This window comes from Fusarium keratoplasticum, chromosome 2 (genome assembly GCF_025433545.1).
Source record: "Fusarium keratoplasticum isolate Fu6.1 chromosome 2, whole genome shotgun sequence".
In the NCBI taxonomy this organism is placed as follows: Eukaryota; Fungi; Ascomycota; class Sordariomycetes; order Hypocreales; family Nectriaceae; genus Fusarium; species Fusarium keratoplasticum.
This window is the reverse complement of record NC_070530.1, coordinates 1,400,201-1,419,568: the sequence shown is the minus strand read 5'-3', so window position 1 is coordinate 1,419,568 and position 19,368 is coordinate 1,400,201. Positions and strand designations below refer to the sequence as shown.

At 54.6% G+C, this 19,368-nt stretch overlaps 8 protein-coding genes across 8 annotated transcripts; 6 read left to right on the top strand and 2 right to left on the bottom strand.

Annotated features, from left to right (window-relative positions):
• Positions 1-1,347: 1,347 nt before the first annotated feature.
• Positions 1,348-3,807, top strand: NCS57_00237900 (Phosphatidylinositol 4-kinase; the record flags this gene model as incomplete). The annotated part of the gene is made up of 3 exons (XM_053052411.1): positions 1,348-2,009; positions 2,059-2,841; positions 2,904-3,807. 3 exons carry the CDS (start codon positions 1,348-1,350, stop codon positions 3,805-3,807), a joined length of 2,349 nt encoding a protein of 782 aa, XP_052917657.1.
• A 4,165-nt stretch (positions 3,808-7,972) lies between these two features.
• Positions 7,973-9,506, top strand: NCS57_00237800 (uncharacterized protein; the record flags this gene model as incomplete). The annotated part of the gene is made up of 7 exons (XM_053052410.1): positions 7,973-7,983; positions 8,046-8,157; positions 8,221-8,382; positions 8,678-8,763; positions 8,819-8,856; positions 9,272-9,365; positions 9,422-9,506. The coding sequence occupies 7 exons, from the start codon at positions 7,973-7,975 to the stop codon at positions 9,504-9,506; spliced, it is 588 nt and encodes a 195-aa protein (XP_052917656.1).
• Positions 9,507-11,312: 1,806 nt separating this feature from the next.
• Positions 11,313-12,035, top strand: NCS57_00237700 (Altered inheritance of mitochondria protein 41; the record flags this gene model as incomplete). Its single annotated transcript, XM_053052409.1, has 1 exon — positions 11,313-12,035. The coding sequence occupies exon 1, from the start codon at positions 11,430-11,432 to the stop codon at positions 12,033-12,035; it is 606 nt and encodes a 201-aa protein (XP_052917655.1). The 5' UTR covers positions 11,313-11,429.
• A 622-nt stretch (positions 12,036-12,657) lies between these two features.
• Positions 12,658-13,132, top strand: NCS57_00237600 (uncharacterized protein; the record flags this gene model as incomplete). Its single annotated transcript, XM_053052408.1, has 2 exons — positions 12,658-12,764; positions 12,823-13,132. The coding sequence occupies 2 exons, from the start codon at positions 12,658-12,660 to the stop codon at positions 13,130-13,132; spliced, it is 417 nt and encodes a 138-aa protein (XP_052917654.1).
• Positions 13,133-13,323: 191 nt separating this feature from the next.
• On the bottom strand, positions 13,324-14,359 carry NCS57_00237500 (Sulf-transp domain-containing protein; the record flags this gene model as incomplete). Its single annotated transcript, XM_053052407.1, has 2 exons — positions 13,324-14,164; positions 14,217-14,359. The coding sequence occupies 2 exons, from the start codon at positions 14,357-14,359 to the stop codon at positions 13,324-13,326; spliced, it is 984 nt and encodes a 327-aa protein (XP_052917653.1).
• A 1,326-nt stretch (positions 14,360-15,685) lies between these two features.
• NCS57_00237400 (uncharacterized protein) lies at positions 15,686-16,837 on the top strand (the record flags this gene model as incomplete). Its single annotated transcript, XM_053052406.1, has 2 exons — positions 15,686-15,747; positions 15,805-16,837. The coding sequence occupies 2 exons, from the start codon at positions 15,686-15,688 to the stop codon at positions 16,835-16,837; spliced, it is 1,095 nt and encodes a 364-aa protein (XP_052917652.1).
• A 198-nt stretch (positions 16,838-17,035) lies between these two features.
• NCS57_00237300 (KRR1 small subunit processome component) lies at positions 17,036-18,136 on the bottom strand (the record flags this gene model as incomplete). The annotated part of the gene is made up of 1 exon (XM_053052405.1): positions 17,036-18,136. The coding sequence occupies one exon, from the start codon at positions 18,134-18,136 to the stop codon at positions 17,036-17,038; it is 1,101 nt and encodes a 366-aa protein (XP_052917651.1).
• Positions 18,137-18,281: 145 nt separating this feature from the next.
• Positions 18,282-18,824, top strand: NCS57_00237200 (uncharacterized protein; the record flags this gene model as incomplete). Its single annotated transcript, XM_053052404.1, has 2 exons — positions 18,282-18,416; positions 18,492-18,824. The coding sequence occupies 2 exons, from the start codon at positions 18,282-18,284 to the stop codon at positions 18,822-18,824; spliced, it is 468 nt and encodes a 155-aa protein (XP_052917650.1).
• Positions 18,825-19,368: the final 544 nt, after the last annotated feature.

The following is a 19,368-nucleotide window of genomic DNA, read 5'->3' as shown; positions in this document are numbered from 1 at the left end:
TGCATCGCTCGTTGGTTGTCTCAGCATGGCCGCCTCGAGGTGGCGTCGGCTTGGAATCCTTCAAAGGCGTTTATTCCCCCAGCAGTTAAACCAAAGCCGTTCTAGCAAGTGGCCCTTCTCGCCTGAGGGAAACCTTGGGGGTTTCTGCCGCCTTGAGGAGCAAACACGCTGGTGTCAATGGGTCGAGACTGGTCCATTTGCGCTGGCCAGGCATAGAGTCTGCTGGCTGTGATAGGGCAGATGCGGCAGCCCGCCTGCGAGCTTATTCCAAGCAGCAGCAACAAAGCCGGAAAGCCGTGAGCTGTCATCGAGGTTGTGATGGGAAACGAGAATGGCTTGTCCCACGGTGGCAGGCAGATATGATGATGGCTTGGAGCCAAGCAGGCAGGCACCCCATTTAAACTCGAAGCCAGGTATTCTTCTTTTTTTTTTTTGCTTCGCGAGTCCAGGGCGGCTTGAAAGGGTGCCAATCGCTAATCGGCCGTTGCGCCGTGTCGGCGGAAACGAGTCTCAGCCCGGTGTCCTCGGGGGTGTCGAGTTCCGGGGCCGATAACCAATGCATTTCGAACTTGAAAAAAATAGACGGCACATCACGGAGACAGCTTGATCTCCTATCGTCTGCCTTGGGTCTCTTGGCATATAGGATGATGGTCAAAACCATAGGCAAATGAAGCAACTCTCGATGCGTAATCACATGAGATTGAATTTCACTATCAAGTCATAAATTCCAACAGATCACATCCTAATTACACACTCGCCTCGATCTGTAAGCAGCGTTCATGACTGTTTGTTTTTTTCCGCTTCCGGCTCAGGGGTACGTACCCACCCGGAGTCCTTGCTCCTCCCGTTTCCGTTCCTGTCACAAGCTGGAAAACAGGAAGGAGGTGGCCACGCGAGCCTGGAGGACGCCATTGGATGACAACATGTGCCAGCTCCCAAACCTGCAACTGGTGAACAACCTACCAACACTCAGACCATCACTGTGCCGTCGTCATTTCAGGAGCCTCACTTCAGTTGGTGACAGCGACAACGCGTCTACTGGCTGCTGTTGCTTCCTTCTTCCTCTTCTTCACCTTTAAATCTTATCACCCTTTACCTTTCTCTGTTCCTCTTTTTGGCTTACTCCTTTTAAAATCCCCTTGCTGCTCATACCCTCGCCCATCCTCCCGTCCCCGTCCCAGGAATCAAAATAATCCGCCCCTTTTCATCCTGCCATAGCGCGCGCTGCCACCATCGGACAACGGAACGAATTTGCTCGCCGCCATCTAATCTGCGTTTCTACCTCCATCGATAAGGAATGGCCCTGCAAAACCCCTAAACCAACGTCGAATCCTCTCCTCCGCAACCATGCCTCGATCCCGTCCGGCGACAACGGGCTACGAACGCCTCGCCCAGGCCGACGACCTCAGCTCCGACTCCGAGGATGATCCCCTCTCCCAATCCTACGCTTCGCTGCAGCCGGCCGCCGCGCCCCGATATGCCCCCGTCAACCAGCCGCGCCATCGTTCTGGCATGGCCAGCCCCAAGTCCTTCGTCTCAGCCTCAAGGCCCAAGTTCCGTCACCGTGCCGGTAGTAGCTCCGGTGTCGACCTTAAGGCCATCAATGCGCGGCTCGAGCGCTGGGCCGACGAAATCGCCTCCCGTTTCAAGCGCAAGGGCAGGAATCAACCTGGCGAAGAGGAACGTCTCGAGATCCATTACTCAGTCTTCCAGCCTCCAGAAGGTGTTCGCCCTGTTACTGCTGAGAGCATGGCCGAGTTTCAAGAAGGTTTTATGACAAAGGCCGAATTCGAGACTATCGTCGAGAGCGTTCGAACTGCCATTCGGCAAGAGATTCACCCGAGTATGATCTCACAGGGTAGCTCAGGTAGTTACTTCGCGCGGAACCCAGACGGAAAGATTGTAGGCGTGTTCAAGCCCAAAGACGAGGAGCCCTACGCGGCAGGAAACCCCAAATGGAACAAGTGGATTCATCGGAACCTGTTCCCTTGCTGCTTTGGACGAGCTTGGTATGTATTATTCGCCCCCTCCTTTTAAGCGTTGCTAACTCCTCCCCAGTCTTATTCCCAACTTGTCCTATGTCAGTGAAGCCGCTGCTTATGTCCTCGATTGCCAGTTGAGAACACATCTCGTCCCATATACCGATGTTGTTTGGCTATCCTCCAAATCCTTTCACTACCCGTTCTGGGATCGACGAAAGTTCAATCGAAAGAAGAGGCCTCTTCCTGCAAAGCCCGGCAGCTTCCAGGTCTTCCTCAAGGGCTTCAAGGACGCAAATGTGTTCCTGCGTGAACATCCCTGGCCGGATCAGTATTGGTCAGGGTTCCGGACAAATGATGGACAAAACAAGAAGAGGAGGAGGTGGACTGAGAGCTGTCGTCCTTCAGGGAATGCCTCGCCGGATGATGCGTACGCCAGTGATGACGAGCAAGGCCAGGACGATCATCTCTTGGGCCCTGAGAACTTCATCTGGACGGAAAACCTCAAAGAATCCTTGCGCGAGGAGCTCGAAAAATTGGTCATCCTCGACTACATCATGCGAAACACTGATCGTGGCCTCGACAATTGGATGATCAAGGTCGACTGGGAAGCCGGCAAGGCCTCTATAGCCTCGGATCCAATTCACTTGAACATGGAGCCGGTCGTTGAGGAAGAGGGCCCCCGCCCTGTTGATCTCTCACAGCAGGCCCCTCGTGCTACAAGAGCATCATACCCCTACAAGACACAGAAACCGATGAGTGCCTCCAACCGGCAATACACGGGGAATGAGCCCACCATCAGCATCGGCGCTATCGATAACTCGCTTTCGTGGCCTTGGAAGCACCCAGATGCTTGGAGAAGGTAAGAACAGACTCTGAAGCTGGTTCCTCGTTATCATAAGATATGCTAACCCTCCATGTTAGCTTCCCCTTTGGCTGGCTCTTCTTACCTGTCGACCTCATCGGTAGACCCTTTTCCCAAAAGACACGGGATCACTTTTTACCTCTGCTCACATCCACCACATGGTGGAGTCAAACAACTCTTGCTCTGAAGAGGGTGTTCCAGATGGATGTTGACTTCCAGGAGCGCATGTTTGCCAAGCAGATTGCCGTCATGAAGGGTCAGGCGTGGAATGTCGTCGAGACGCTAAAGACGCCTGACCATGGCCCTCTCGAACTCACCCGCCGAGCTCGAGTCTGCGTCTGGGACGACCTGGTTGACGTCCCCGTTGCGGTCCCAATGCGTGCTACATCGTCTGAAGTCCGCCGCAACCCCCACGTCCGCCAGTCTATGGACGAGGCCGACATCGCGAGCTCGGCTCCAGCCAACAACCCTCCCATTGAGGATCTCCTCGGACTTGCCAGTGCCCCAGCAGATATGCCTCATCCCGGTCGGTTCGAGCTTGCTTCTCCAACAGGCGAGACAGCCCAATCACCTGATGAGGTCCCTTCGAGCGATTCCAACTTCCTGGGACCTGCGGGGCAGCAGCAGCGTGGCGGGGAGCTGAACGAGCGTCCCACCATCCAGGCAGGCGGGTTTAGAAACAGTTACCAAGGGCCTGTACGGGCGCTCAATATGTACGAGCCAGCACGTCAGCAGACGTCGCGGCAGCAGCGGAGGTACTCGTTCGCCAATACCGCTGCACGGCGCAACAGCAACGCCATTGCGCAGCAGTACTATGGAGACATCCACGAGGCCTATACTGACGACCTGGAGGGCGACCTCGGCTATGCCGCGGCCGAGGGTCAGATGGGCAACCAACGCAAGGTCATCGTGGAGCGCCTCGAGGCTGTCAAGAGCAGGAACCCCGTCTTTACGTGTTGGTGAGCGCGTCCAACCCAACCGACTGAGCATCCAGTTCAACTGAGCCTCGGCGGTGTTGGCTCGAGTTCCAACGCGACTGCGACTGTTGGTGGCCGCGACGGGGCTCGGGCGCGTGAAAGCGTGTGCTCTACTCCAGCCACAGCCGCCACGTTGTAACCATCCCAACGCGCGCCGTCGTATGAGATCACGACCCATGTCTTTAGAGCACCTTAATTTTGGGCCTCCAGGGGTTCGTTCCGTTGCTGGCCAGCCTCAGGGCTTCGCCGACATGCTGTTTGCGTGTCTTGCTTATTCGAGCTTATCATGCATGAGAGCGGCTGATGAAGGTGTCTCAAACTCTCAAGCCGACCGACCTATCAACTGGGGGGCCTCATCCATTTGATGAACCCCCTCCCCTTTCCTTCCGCCTTACCCCAGGAAAGGAGGACGCAGTGCGGTATGGTACAGTACAGTTCAAGCTGCAGAGGAAAGGGGAAAGAGGACCGGCCAGGAAATGAAAAGAAATTCAAGTTGACCTGCATACAGCACATAGGTAGCAGTAGATTGGGGACAAGACAGCGAAGCGATGGTGGGCGCAGAGTGAGCGGGGTCGAGAGCTGACCTGTCATGTTGTACAGTATTTCCAATGGGCGTCTTGCGGTCCTTTTTTTCTTGTTTGCTCCGGTCTTGTTTGATTGTGTCTCGGGTCTGGTGGGAAGGCAATTTTAAACGCGTCATGACGGTTGATATGCATCCATGGGAAGGAAAAAGGATCCATGAACAAAGAAAGACATGTAGTTAGTCAAAATAGAACAGCCTCGAGCGTGTCAGCGTCTTCTGGATGATATCCTCTTTCGGTTCGGGTCCGACTGTCGACCCCCTTTAGCTCGGTTACATCTAAATGAAAATGCGGCTGTAACAGTGCAGCTCAGCTCTGCTCTGCTTTGCTCAGTGGGTGGATGGATGGATTCCAGAGGAAGCATGCCGCACGTGGGACTCAGAGGTCGGTCCCAGAGGGTCGGACGGAGGGTGTCCAAGGGCTGAACAGCCAAGTCAAGTCAATGGATGGCTGGCCTACTGCGCCTGCGAAGCGAGCTGTTGGCCGTGGCCGTGGCCGTGGCCGACCCTCGTTTCCCGCTCCTCCCGTCATCCCGCGTGTCCAGCGTCCAGCATAGCCCACCGGTTTCCCGACTCTCTGGTCAAAAACCCGAGAGTCTGGGTCGGCAAGCCGTGGCTCGAGCATGGTTCCCCTGTCTCTTGTGGCACCAGCGATATGTAGCGCACGAGCACCTTGGACCAACCCCCTCAGGGAGACGGACGGAAAGGCACACCGAGCAGTTATCCCTTTTCAAGCAAAGTAGCATCCATGTCTCGCGGAAACGGCGTCGCTTCGTCGTCTTTTGAGCATTTCCCATGGGAGACCGCGGCTAACACACCGGTCTGGCAAGGATGGCCTCCCTAACTAAACCGCTGGCATTAGCCTCCGTGCAGCCTTTCCTTAGCAGGTGGTCAGAGAGGTCGCAATCAGTCGACGATCCTCCTCTGGCGTGCAGCCCTGCCTGGAATTCTTGGAATTCGGTGCTTCCTGTCCCCCACAAGACTCCATGCTGGCGGGCCGTAGCGGCCGTACAAGATTGGGTGTGGGTACCGGAGTGATGGGACGCCTCTGGGCGTGATAACGTCCGCAACGTTGCGGGAGTCCGCCGTGCCATCTAATGCAATATTATCTCGTAATCGTTTGCTGATCGCATGCGAGTCTTGTTTCGCTCTAGCTACCCGCGCTGGTGTGATCATGGATGGCCCAGCGCCGTGGTTGTTTCGTCTTGTCTTGTCTCGCTGCTGTCGAGTTGTATCCAAGACTCACTCTTCCATGTCTTTTCTCCCATCCTGGGACTCGCGGGCCTTTTGTCCTCGGCAGATACGCACAGTCCATGACAAGGCACTGCCTGGCCCGGCTCCATCATGCCTCGGTCCTTCTCTGCCGTGGGCAGCTCCAGCAGGCCGGTCATGTCCAGATGAGGTTGAGCTTGTCGGGAACCCCCTGTGTGGGGATGCGGGAGTAGGGGTAAGGAATGGCCTTCCAAGGAAACCCACCAGTACCGCTAACCCTCGACTGCACCAGACTCCCGGTTCCAGAGTTGCCTTTCCAGGGTCCTTGAAACAGTGTCAGAGCGGTTAGAGGCATGGCCGCGAACTCGGAGAGGAGCTCTGGCTTGCCCATGTCCCACCACCTCTGCCGTCCTGCGACCTGCAGCGGGCCGTCGACAAGCACAAGCAGCTAGAGCGGCGCGAGTCCGTCTCGTTTGTTCCATCGACGGATGCCTTTGTACAGTTTCCAAGCCGCTGATGTCGGTCAAGGAATCGACACGTCGTATGATGTTGGCCACAAGTAAGGGCGAGCCGATGGGGGGCACAAAAAGAACCTGCACACCAGCCGCGAGAGCCCGCAGCCCGATGCAACTTAGCGGCCCATTGCCAACGCCAATGTGGCCATGAGGCCTCCTTCCTCTTCCCTTCCTACCACTAGAATTCTCCTGTCTCCAGAGGGTGCATATTGACCTGCCTGCTGGTCGAGGGCCCGTAGTCGGCCTAGCTGTGGACACAGGAGGCGGTGAAGAGATGAAGCTTCGTGCCCGTGGTCCTGGAATTTCCCTTGCTTGACTTTGAGAGGCCCCCAAGACTCCCAGGGTGGATCGGTCACGGTGCCCCTGAGGCCAGACGATGGCCTCCCTCCATCATCGTGCCTCGTTTCTGGACATGCCGTCCTCCTCTGTCGCTTCCACCGCGGTCCCTCGCATCCTGAGATTGCCTCTGGAGGAAATCATGGGGTAAGTAAGCAGGGCTATCCCCGTGCCCGTGCTTTATCCATGCTGGTTAAACCGCTTTCCAGTTTAGCCAGTATAGCCAGTCACCCAGTATAGCAAAGCTCCGAAGATGGCGGCGCGGCGGATTCAGCCCGTCTTTGTCCTGAGGTCCCAAGTCCATGTCCTCGGTATTGACATGGTCTGCCATTGGACTATGCCCCCAAGTGGTCACTCAAGTGACCACAGGAGATCTTCCCTCACCCGCTGCAGAACGTCATAACACAAGGTGTGAACCACACCTCCCTCGTAAAGTGCCATCTTTGGGGGGGCGGCGTCTGGTAGCACACACAGCCGCTGGCGTGGGGGAGAGACAGCCTCGCCATCGACGTGAAACAGTTCGCATCCCCCCTCTCTATGGGTAGCTCGTAGCTCCAAGCCATCCGCAGGTTCCGCAGGATTCCCGAAAAACAGATGTATGGATCTGAGATGGTGGGAGGGCTTCTGCCCAGGAATGGGCACTTTGGGTGGCTCCAATGGAGCTTGAAGGGAATGAGACCCTGGAAATGCTGCATCTGTATTCGACCGCAATCATGTCTGAACATGCGGCACACCAACCCCTCCACTAAGAGTGGAACCAGTGTCGTCGTCCAAGCATGGAGCCATAGAGAAGTCGACGATGAGGCAATCCTAGAAGTATCCCGGCCAGTTTCGTCCATTTTCATCCCATCCCGGCTCCTTCGCACCAGGAGATCGATCATACCTGATTAGAGCGTTGTTGCCTACTGCTCTTTGAGGTCGGTTGGGCATCGGATTGAGCCTGTTGGCCCATCCCTCGCAACAGTTCAAGGGACATCAACTTTGATCCCAGGTAGCAAGCCGTCTTGCTCTTGACTCCGATTCCAGCCCCAGCTTATTCGCCTCGGGTCATTGCACATATAGAAATAGCCCACAGCCGTAGGTCTGCGGGTAATCCCTGATGCTGAGGTGGACTCAAGCAATAGAGCTCTCAGAGGTCAAGATCGGCAGTAGAACCTTGGGAAACAACACTTTCTCGACCAATCTGCTTGGCTGTTGGCCAAGTCATCTCCGCATTGTCCCAGAAAGCCTCGCGGTGCCCGTAAGTGCTACGCAAGGCCGTTGTATGCAAGAGCCTCCATAAGCCCTGATATGTCTTTGGAGACTGCATCCCGGCACCAGGGTGGCTCTTGACGTGTGGACTCGGGCCACGCTCAGGGTACCACATGATTTCCTAACACTTGATAGTGGCCCAAATTCCCCTTAGAAGGAAGTTAAATCGACTTACCTTTATCGTCTCTCGCAGACAAACACCAAAACCACTCGTGAGCTTTCCAAAGGCGACGCAGTTTGGAAAACAATCTTGAACCATGGAAGCCGAGTAAGACAACCAAGATCTCTGGGTGTGAAGAACTCGCTAAGCCCCTCCCCCCCTTTCAAAAGAGACGGAACCGTGCCCCTTGACGAGACGTTTACCGAGACCATTGAACACTATGGCCGCAGTTATCAACATTACGCCCTAACAAACGGAGTCTATTTTGCACCGATCGACGAGGTAGGACAACTTCCGGTAGTCAAGACAACTAAATCGTTAACGGAGCATGTCACACCGGTTTAGGACGAAATTTCACGCCTCGAGCTGATGCACGGGGTGCTCAACAGACTCTTCGACAACCGTCTAATATTCCCGCCCATCAGGTCTCCGAGAAGAATTCTTGACTGCGGTTGTGGCCCTGGGGACTGGGCTATGGAGGTTGCTTCGCAGTATCCTGATGCTGAGGTAAGTCGTTTTCCCCGGTCCGACGCTCCTTGTTTCTCGTTACACGCGGTCCCTGCGAGGCGTCCTGATCGAAGAGGACTTGGCACACCACTCTGGGTACGACGCAGCGAGATCGACCGTTTTGCCCAACACCCAGCCCCCGTAACACTTGTCTAAGAACATCCAAGCAGAGCTCTGGCCGAGAGGGACTGGCAGCCAGGGGCTGGGGGCTGCTAAGTCGCCGGTGCCAAAGGAGTCGTTTTGTTCCTTACGACCATGTTTAGAGATGGTAATGGGCACTGATCGTCATCGACAGGTCCTCGGAATCGACATAAGCCCGCATGTGATCCCTGAGAGTCCACCCGACAACATGGAGCTCCAGGTCGATGACCTCAACGGAAGGTAGGTCGTCCAAGAACGAACCAAGAGGAAAGCGCTAAGTCATGACCCGGCATAGGTTCACATTCCAATCCAACCACTTTGATGTTGTCCATAGTCAGATGGTGGCAGGCGGAATACACGCGAATCGATGGCGAAGCTATATTCGAGACATATTTCGGGTACTGAGGCCGGGCGGCTGGTGTCAGATGGTCGAGATATACTTCAACGCACAGTCGGACAACGGAACATTAACTCGAGGCAAGCCTCCCAATCTTCAAACAAGGGGTTGTCGACCGTAATAACCATTGCATCCAGACCACGCTCTGTCACGGTGGTCGAGGCGGTATCTGCAGAGCCAACAGCCGTACAAAGACCCCCGGGCACCATTGCAGATGGCAACCTGGATGAGGAGTGCGGGGTTTACCGAAGTCGAATCGAGGTTGTTGACCTTGCCGATGTGTGCTTGGTCAAACGGTAGGACACAGGTGATAACTTTGTTGTCGGGATGATGCTGATCATGGCACTGCAGATGCTCGAGAGTATGAGATCGGATGGTCGAACAACGAAAACGTGAATCAGCTCCTATACTCGCTGGCACTCTACCCCTTCACACAGTTCCTAGGGTGCGTCGGTGTCAGTTGAACTCTGGGGTACCACGTGTTTGCTAAGCTCTTGGTAGGATGTCGTTTAACGATTTTCAGCTCCTGGTTGCCCAAGCAAGGAGCGAGGCCGGCAACCCGGCATTCAAGGTGAACACCCCCTGATTTTTCAAACCTGAAACTTGGTCGAAAGTCAGAGGTCTAACATGGTAGACGTGACTACGGCTGATAGGCTTACTTCCCCATGTAAGTCGGATGTGTCTTGGCTGCTTGATTGAAGTGCGATGTTGACCATTGGACACCAGATATGTATGTATTGGGAGGAAACCACGTCGAGGATAGGCGATACGAAGCCCAACAGAAGCGTCTGGAAAGGCCGTGGGGCGACGGCGGTGCGCAGGGGACTGCATGCAAGCGCCGGGAAAGGGACAGGCGCCTTTCATTGACTTGAGGGGACGGATGGAAATAGATGAAGATGACCAGGAGAAGGGGGCGAGAGGTTGTAAATGCGTCTCGACGCGCCTTGATGGGTCGTTGAAAGAAGGTTTGTATGGCTGGGGAGGCAGGCGGATGTGGCGCGCCGTCAAACGGATACCTAGTGCAGGAAGGCACGATGAGAACACACCAAGTCAGAGGAGGCAACCCAACCTAGGAGGTAGGAAGGCCCAACCTCGGGGTGCGAGTGAAGGAAAGAGCCTAGTCACGGGAGAAGGGGAGCAGGTTCCTTGGGTTGATGCAGGTGCTCGGACTTAAAGATCCAGGTAAACAGGAAGATCCATATACGGCTCTACAAAGTGGCTGCTCATCCCTTCTTATTGCTTCCAGGGAGTGACTCGCAACGGCTGGCCCCATGGAGGCTCGGTACCGGCTGGCTGGGACCCGGTGAGGGAACAGCTGGAGACTTGGCCTGCCCGCTGCGACTCGAGGGACCACACCTACCCAGGGAAGTGCCCGTCCCCGTCTCCGTGTCCACCACGGATGGAGGTCGAGCCGCAGAGGGACGACTCATGAATGGACCAGGAGCGTGGGAGCAAGATGGTCAAGCAAGGTAGTGAGCGATCCATGGCCGGGCCGTTCCCCTTCTTATCCACCACACGCACGAGAACCCACCTCTCCCGAACGGAACGGGCACGATAGGTGATCACGATCTCGTCTCTTTTTTTACAATCCCTGGTCGGTCAGGTCCCTTCCACGAGGGATCTATCGATGTGTTCATCTCCCCATCTCCACCTACGTTGCCTGGTAAGGGACTGGGTTTCCGAGGAGATCATCCATGGCAGTCAACTACCGGGCTCCGGCCAAGGCCTCGATGCCCAATAGTGCTATTCTAGCGAGCTCAGAGGCGGTGGAGCTTGTCAGGACCGTCAGGGCCGTTGACAAGTGCAGCTGTCACCGAGTCCAGCTGCGTCATCTGTCGCTGATGCCCTCGAGCCTCCCCTTGATCTGTCCCCCTCTGGTGAAGCTAGCGCGGAACCCTAGTGGGATGCAATATCAACGGAATCATCCCCGACCCTTGTCAACGCATGGGAGGCTGGGTGCACCAAAGATCAGGTGATTTAGCGTGCTGGAAGGTCTTGTCAGCCATCATCAACAACGGCAAGGACGGATGTTTGCTGGACATTTTCTCCTGGGAACCCGAAATGGTGATGACGAGTACGTGGGATATGCGGAGGACAAAGCACACCAGAATCCAGGCTCTCGGAATGAGCCAATGAACCATCAAACACCCCCTGTATTGATTATCTCGAAAATTTCCGAAACCGTCTCCCCCGTAATCGCCCAGTAGCCCAGTGCACTGGCCTGGGCCGCCCCTACAGTACAAGCCCGCCCACGCCCACTCCCACGCCGCCCTACAGGCCGTTGCACACCGCTAGGGCCCGGCAGACAAATCACAGCCGCCAATTGACGCCGCAGATGCACATGGGAAATTTTGAGCTCCCAACTTATCCAGCTTGAGCTTTCATCACTTCAAGATTCGATCGTCACGGTGCATACACTCTCATCCCATCGCCAACCGCGCTTCTTAGACTAGAATTGGCTTCCTCGACCCAACACCTCCATCCTTCACCTACGGCATCATCGATCACAATGTCGTGCAAGCCCTCCATGCACCTCCTCCGAGCGCTACGGGCGTCTCAGCCTTGCTCGGCCTACCGACAACCCGCCAACCGACTCTCATCTGCCTCCCTCTGCCGCTTCTACTCGACACCCGCTGGCGATGCCCCCCCTCCGCTGCTGTCCAAGCTCAAATCTGAACTCAAGACGGCTATGCGCGCCAAGGATGCCCCCCGCCTAGCCGTTCTTCGGTCAATCATGTCGGCCAACCTCAACGCCTCCAAGACATCGACCCCCATTAAGACGGATGTGCAGCTCGTGGCCTTGATCCGCAAGATCCAGAAGGGAGCCTTTGACGCCGTTGCCGAGGCTAAGGCTGCCGGCCGCGAAGACCTGGTCCAGAAGGAGGAGGAGCAGATCAAGGTTCTGGACGAGTACATCTCCAACAGCGGCGTGCAGACTCTGGGTGAGGCCGAACTCAAGGCCCTGGTTCAGGACGCCGTCGAGGCTTCCAAGGCTGCTGGTGTTCAGGCCAAGGCTATTATGGGCGACGTCATGAAGCGGCTATCGGGTGCTCTCGAGGGCAAGGATGTTGACAGAAAGGAGCTGGCCAAGCTGGTCAAGGAGCTGACAGGCTAAGCCTGCCCAGTCAGACATCCAAGGATGGTGTAAGATATGTACATTATTGCGCCAAAGTGGCGTTGGAGCTGCTGTTGAACCCTCTCCATATCCCAATCATCTGTACGAATTTACGCTGTTGTAACGAGACACAACCTGCTCCTACATAGGGTGCGATTTGAAGCTATTCACATTCAACTTGAAGAATATGCCAAAGTCACAAAAATGCTTGAAGGCGTAAAGCCTCTTTGTATGTGGTGAGTAACTTGGCAGTAAGAATGCCTCGGTGATTGTTTCAAGGTCACGAGTCCAACCGCATTTGTCACTTATGCCATTCACTCATCCAGTGCAACTTGCTTCATCATCGCTTTAATACATTGAGAAACATGTATTCCCAGAGTCCCGACCTATGAGGAACAGATCGAGCCAAATCCGGGGTAATATCATGGCCGAGTGACCCCACCTTGACAGCCTCCGATGGAGCGATGAGTAGATAGGCATAGTACAAGTGAGTCACAATATTAGAACAACAAGGCCAGGATGCTCTTTGATATTTAATCCTCTCGAGCTTGGTCTCATTTTCTTCCTCCCCTTGTTTCTATATCACCTCTAGTTACTCTTCTCTTCACAGGCAAAAGTAATCATGGCATCTCGTCAAAACATCAGCTCCGGCTCTGCGTTTGAAGCGCAGATTGGCTATTCACGAGCCGTCGTCACCGGGGATTGGGTATTCGTGAGCGGGACAACTGGGTAAGTTTCCCCTATGTGACTCTACAACTCGTCACATTAGGCCTAACATGTGTCACAGCTACAACTATAGCACCGGCGACATCTCCCCCGACGTGGCCGAGCAGGCGGACCAGACACTGACCAACATCGCCGCGGCTCTCAAGGACGCAGGCGCATCTGTCGAAGACGTCGTCCGCGTTCGTTACATTCTACCCGACCGCGATGACTTCCCAAAGACTTGGCCGGTGCTGCAGAAGTGGTTCGGCCATGTTCGTCCTGCGGCGACTATGGTGCAGTCCGCGCTGATGAAGGAAGAGATGAAGATTGAGATCGAGGTCACTGCCAGAAAGGGATGCGGAAACGCGGCTGACCAGGGACCGGTGGCTTAATACATGAAAACTCTGGGTTGTTGGATCAATTTGATGATAACAGTCTAGTGTTTGTTCTATTCAACAGCAATCTCAGTTTCGTCCAAATCCAAGACACACCAGGAACTACCCTTATCTATCCAGTTAAGGGTATACCAAATAACCCTTGTTTTAAAACCCCAAGTACAAATAGATTCCATGCGAGCATCCATCTAGTGAACCAGAGGCGCAATCAAGCCTGCAGCAGCAAAAGTAGTACCAATGGTAACAAGGCTCGACGTCGACAGGAGTGACAGACCACTGATTCCATGTCCAGAGGTGCAGCCTCCAGCCAGTCTTGAGCCAACAACCATCACAAAGCCGCCGGTAGCAGCCAATCGTGGCTCAGTCTCGACGATGGACGCTGCGAGAAGTTCGGGGAAGTTCTTTGAGATTGCCCAGGCACCTGCCGCCACGCCGGTCGCGAACAGCATGTTCTGGCGGCTGCTGGGGTACGAAGCAGAGTCAGCACCCTTGAGGAGCCACCAGAAGTGGTTTCCAACTTCTTCGTAGGAGCCAGAGACACCGAGCATGGAACGGCGGACGAGGATAGAGAAGAGCTGGGCGAAACCGATGAAGAGACCGCTACCGGCGGAGAAAAGGGTCCAATCCGAGCCAGTGGTGTAGATGACCGAAGCAGCGATGGCAGACAGGCAGAGAGTCTCAAATAGAATGACAGTCGCGGCCTTGGAGACGCCGAGCTTTTCGTTGAGGGTGACAGTCTCGGGCTTCACTCCTGTTCTCTCCTTTTGCGCCTTGACGGCCTTTGAGAGGAATCCTGTCCATACAATACCGCCTAGCACCGCTCCGCCCAGGGCGTAGAAACCAGTCTGAAGTCCAGCTCCGACCTGGGCGAGTACAGTTCCAGGACATGACCCCGAGAGAGCCATGCCGGCACCGAGAAGAAAGCCGCCGAGGACGTTGCCATCATACTGGCCGAAGAGGCCGATGGGTGAGGAGCTGCGAGGCTTGAGGTTTACGTAGCCAGTGCCTTCCAGAATTTTGTAGACAGCGCTATATATCTAGGTCAGAAAATTCAAGATATGTTGGAGGGAGAGACACTCACGCGCTGGTCGCCGCTGCGCCGAGAAAGGTCTGCAGCATGTGCCATTCTTCAAACTTGAACTGGTTGATGATGACGGATGGGGAGTAGACACCAGCAACCACAGTGGCGGCGCCAAAAACAGCGCCCGAGATGAGCGAGGCCATGGTGAAAATATTCGAGTCTCTGGGGTGGAATATGCAGTTGGTGGATCACCAGTGAGGATGGTGTTGAAGTGTATGCCGGTCTTCGGAGCGTCGGCAGCGAACCTTAAGTAGGGCAACTTTGAATAGGGGAAACACTGCTCAGAGTAAGGACCTAGTCGCAATGCTCACAAATCAAGCTTTCATAAGAAAAGGGCAAAGTTTCATGTCCAAGATTCAAGTCGCCGAAGTAAAGGCCAAGAGCCTGATGTCAAGAATTGGCCCAGGTGCCCGCCCATGGCCGACGTCCCGATTGCTAAGTCGGTAGCGTCAGAATTGGGGAAAGTGATGCCATCTGGGGACGGACCCATTGAATGTGGGTTCACAGCAGGATGCATATTCTCGTCACCGAGTGTGTACTGGTCAGCTATATTCTTGTAGTTTGATATGTAAGTCAACGGGGACTTGCATCCAGTGGAATAAGCAAGTACAGTGGTGAATTGGTCTCATTAAGGTGCTGACAGCTTCAGCCACCGAGTTCGGGGAACAGATCTTGGCTCGGGGACCTGAAAGTGACAGCTCGGGGACCATCCCAGCGGCGACAATTGATTACAAACAACTTGGTTCTCAAGCACTGGCCTTTTCTTTCCAATCATGGTCGAATAGTTCTCGACTCTTTTCCTTATATTGAGATCAACATCCTCATATAGATGAATCCTTCCTCACCTTGGCCCTTGAAGCCAGACGTCTCTTATAGGGTAGCTATCTTTTTATAAGTTTGAGTGAACATCGTCCACGGACAGGGTAATTGTATGAACGAGTCGCCACAAGGATATGCTGGATTATCTACAGAGCACGAAGTAGGTATACCCTCGCTCTGCTAATTATCCAGACATAACAAAGTGAAAGTTGACTAACTACGAATGCGATCACTCGTCACAGTCTAGGCTAGAGTGCAGAAATACACTAATGCGAATACTCAGCAAGGACGAAGGGAAAGGCCTTAATGTATTAATAATCCGAAGTAGCTTTACTACGACTGTTACTGCTGGATAATCACTAGTCGTCAAACAGTTGCATCATCTGGGGAGTTCGTCCGGCTTTGATGCAAGACACTGCCGAGGTTCGGTCCGCGGCGCGGTAGCGGGGCCGCTTGGTCGGCTGCTGAACATATCTCCTCCTCACCGAGCTGACTGGATTAGTAAAGACTATGCACACCAACGATATATCTATATCTATATACCTGCCTATCTATTTGAGCTGAATCACATCATCTGAATACACTGCTTTAACTTACCACCACCCTCTATATCCAATTCCAGATACAGGACACAACATCGTGACATCACAATGCCTCGAGCTCTCACCCTACAGCATATCGAAGGCGCCAAGCCTGGGAAGGTCTACTATCCGTAAGTGATTCAATTGATCAAGTTATCAATCATCCATTTGCTGACCCTGACCCTTAGTATCCAAGTCGTGCAAGTCCCTAAGCCAACACCGGGCGCAAATGAGGTCCTAGTTCGCCTATCAGCCGCAGCTCTCAACCATCGGGACCTCTTCATACGACGTCATCTCTATCCTGCCATCTCCTTCACCAACCCACTCCTGGCCGATGGCTATGGAACTGTTGTGGCCCTTGGACCCAATGTCACTCGCAAGGAGCTGCTCAACAAGCCCGTCATCCTCACACCCATGCGCGGCTGGGACTCTGACCCTGCTGGCCCCGAGGACAGTCGCAAGTTCGCCGTAACCGGTGGATCTAGAATCACCGACGTCGGTACTGCACAGGACTATATCGTCGTGCCAGAGAATGAAGTCGTGCCTGCACCTGAACATCTCACACCCGCCGAGGGCGCCTCTCTGCCGGTTGTCGGACTCACGGGGTGGAGGGCCCTCGTCACAAAGAGCAACGCCGCATTCCCCGGCGCGAACATTCTTCTCACAGGAATTGGCGGCGGTGTAGCCTTGGTGGTCCTTCAATTTGCCGCGGCCTTTGGGTGCAACGTCTTCGTTACCTCAGGCAGTGAAGATAAGCTTGCAAAGGCCAAGGAGATGGGAGCACGGGGCGGTGTCAACTATAAGCACGAGGGGTGGGACAAGGAGCTCAGGGCACTCCTCCCGGCTGACAGGCCATACTTGGATGCTGTCATCGACGGGGCGGGCGGTGATATCGTGGCAAAGACGGTGCGACTGCTCAAGGCCGGCGGAGTCATTGTCCAATACGGCATGACCGTATCGCCCAAGATGGACTGGCTCATGTCGGCAGTGCTGCAGAACATTGAGCTCAAAGGATCGACGATGGGTTCCCGAAAGGAGTTCCGTGAGATGATGGCCTTTGTGAAAGAGAAGAAGATCCGGCCCGTCGTCAGTCGGATAGTCAAGGGGCTGGACAACCTCGACGATATCGAAGGACTGTTTGTGGATATGGACCAAGGCAAGCAGTTTGGCAAGTTGGTGATTGAATGGGATTCTGGGAGCGAGTCACCCTCAAAGCTGTAAAGGACCAATGATCGAACAAAGATGACGACAAGAAGTTGAATACACATTTTCCCCAACTATGAATCCTTAACTACCTAGAGATATGAAAAAACGCCGAGTCATTTTCAGGGTATTATACACCTCGAGAGCCCCTGGGCGATGGGCCAGCAACTCACACCAGTTGCCCACCCACGTAGCATGCAGAACCAAGTGCCCCGTTTACTCGTCCGACTTCTTGCGCTTCTTCTTGGGTCGGCCTCCCTCTTCCGGCGGGACGAACTCGGCCTCGCGCTCCTTGGCCTTGTCCTCCTTTCGCTGCTTCTGCTTCTCCTTGCGCTCCTCCTGCGCGGCGCGCTCCTTGCCCTGCTTGCCCAGGAAGTACTCGCCCGACTCGATCTGCATGTCGACCTTGCTCTTCTCGGGGGCCGGGGGGAACGGCGTGTAGACCTTCTTGGACTTGTCGGTGACCTTGAGAGGCACGCGTCGTCGGCTGAGCGTCTTCTTCTTGAAGTTGGGGAGGAAGCGGTCCCAGCTCTCGTTGGCCAGCTCGGGATCCTTTGCGAGCTCGCGCTTGATCATGAGCTCCTTGATGTGGTAGATCGGGTGGATGTTGGCCATGCAGTCCTCCACCACTCTCCGCATCTCCTTCAAGCCCTTGTAGGGGCCCATGGCAGACACCGTGTTACCGTGGACCAGGATGTATGTCTCCGTGAGCAGCTCGAGGGCCTTGAGGGTCGAACCGTTGGGTCCGAGTATTCTTTGTCGTCGCTTGACAAATCTCTCCTTATTCCGGACGAGGCTGCGGATCTTGATGATATCGCAGGCGACGCCATCGTCGAGGATCTTGATGGCTTGTGGCGCGGGGACACTTCGAGCAAGGAGCTTGATGAGGTCGCGTGCGTTGAGGATGGCGGCGGGATCAAATGTTTTTCGAGTAGTCTTGACGGTCATGGAACCCTCGACCAAATCCAGGGTGCAGGCGATGCCAGTCTTTTCGAGCGCCTTGGTGACGAGAGGCCAGGCCTCCTTCAGGTAGACTTCTCGGTATTTGGGGAATAGAGTCGCGAACGAAGACTCTTCAGCAAAAGTGCCTCCGACATTGTCCTTTGGGGTGAAAACATCGACCTTCCACTTGTCAATGTCGTCCGTATCCCACGGCTTCTCCTTCTTGTGAGTAGAGGGCATGTTGGCCGTGTAATTGCGAGGATGAGGTTGAAGAAAAGATGGGTGAGTTTCCCAAGATGCGATTCCCAAGTTTTTTTTTCCGGAGCTGCCCAGATGCAAGAAGACGCAGAGACAAGTGGGGCCACTTGGTTCCATGTGGGGGATGGGAAGACCCCCCTGCCGTGAGCCAATCAGGACGCTAGCTGAGCCGGCGACTCTCGAAATTCTCCAGCTCGCAAAACACTATCAACGTCGAAACGTCGAGTCGCAAGATCCCGCCGAATTCAACACAGCAGCCATCATGTCCAAGGGTCGAGCCGCCGGAGGTGTTGATCAGATTGTCAAGCTGATCGTGGGGGCCGGACAGGCCAGTCCTAGTCCTCCCGTCGGTCCTGCGCTGGGTTCCAAGGGTGTCAAGTCGATGGACTTTTGCAAGGTCAGGAACACACAACGAGGCGCAGGAGGCCATTGATTACATGAGGCTGAGGGACAATTTCTCACCGTGATACAGGAGTTCAACGCCCGAACTGCGCACATCACTACCGGTACACCAATGCCCTGCCGAGTCGTCGTCCGCCCCGACCGATCATTCACCTTCGACGTCCGAACACCGCACACATCGTGGCTGCTCCTCAACGCCGCCGATGCACCCGTCAAGAAGGGAAGCCGAAAGGGTGCCAGCAACCCTGGCCACGAAACGGTCGGCAGCATCAGCCTGAAGCACGTTTACGAGATTGCCAAGATCAAGCAGACTGAGCTACGACTCTCTGGTTTGTCCCTGGAGGGACTTTGCAGGTCAATCATCTTCCAGGCAAAGTCTATAGGCATTAATGTCGTGCCTTGAGAAAGGACTCGTTGGGTTGAAGGAATGATGAGAGCCACAGGCATGTGGTGTGTATAAATGATCTCTGGTCAGATATCGAACCTGTACAATATATTATGAATAGGGAGAGGTCACCAACTACAAATGAATTGTACGATTGCATTGATCATAAGTTCTCAAGAGATTGGAGTTATTACATATCGGTGTTATTCCGAGCTTATTGACGTCAAAGAACATTCGGACTCTAGCACCGAGAGTTCCATTGACATCACAAAGGAGGGCAGACTCATTGGCGCCATTGAATTCAACATTCGGGCTCGGTCGATGAGTATCAAGTCATATCACATGATTACGGCCGATCGATGAGTTCATGTGAATCCGATAATTGGAAACTTTGGTGTTATTACGTGCCCTTGGTCCACTATACGCGTGGCATGCAGAGGCTCTCGTATCCGGATGACGATGAAGCCACGTTCATATCACATACTGTATAATAGTAACCTCAATTGTGGCTTTATCCACTGAGCTCATGGATCTTGTGTGGATCGGATCGCTTGGTTCCTGA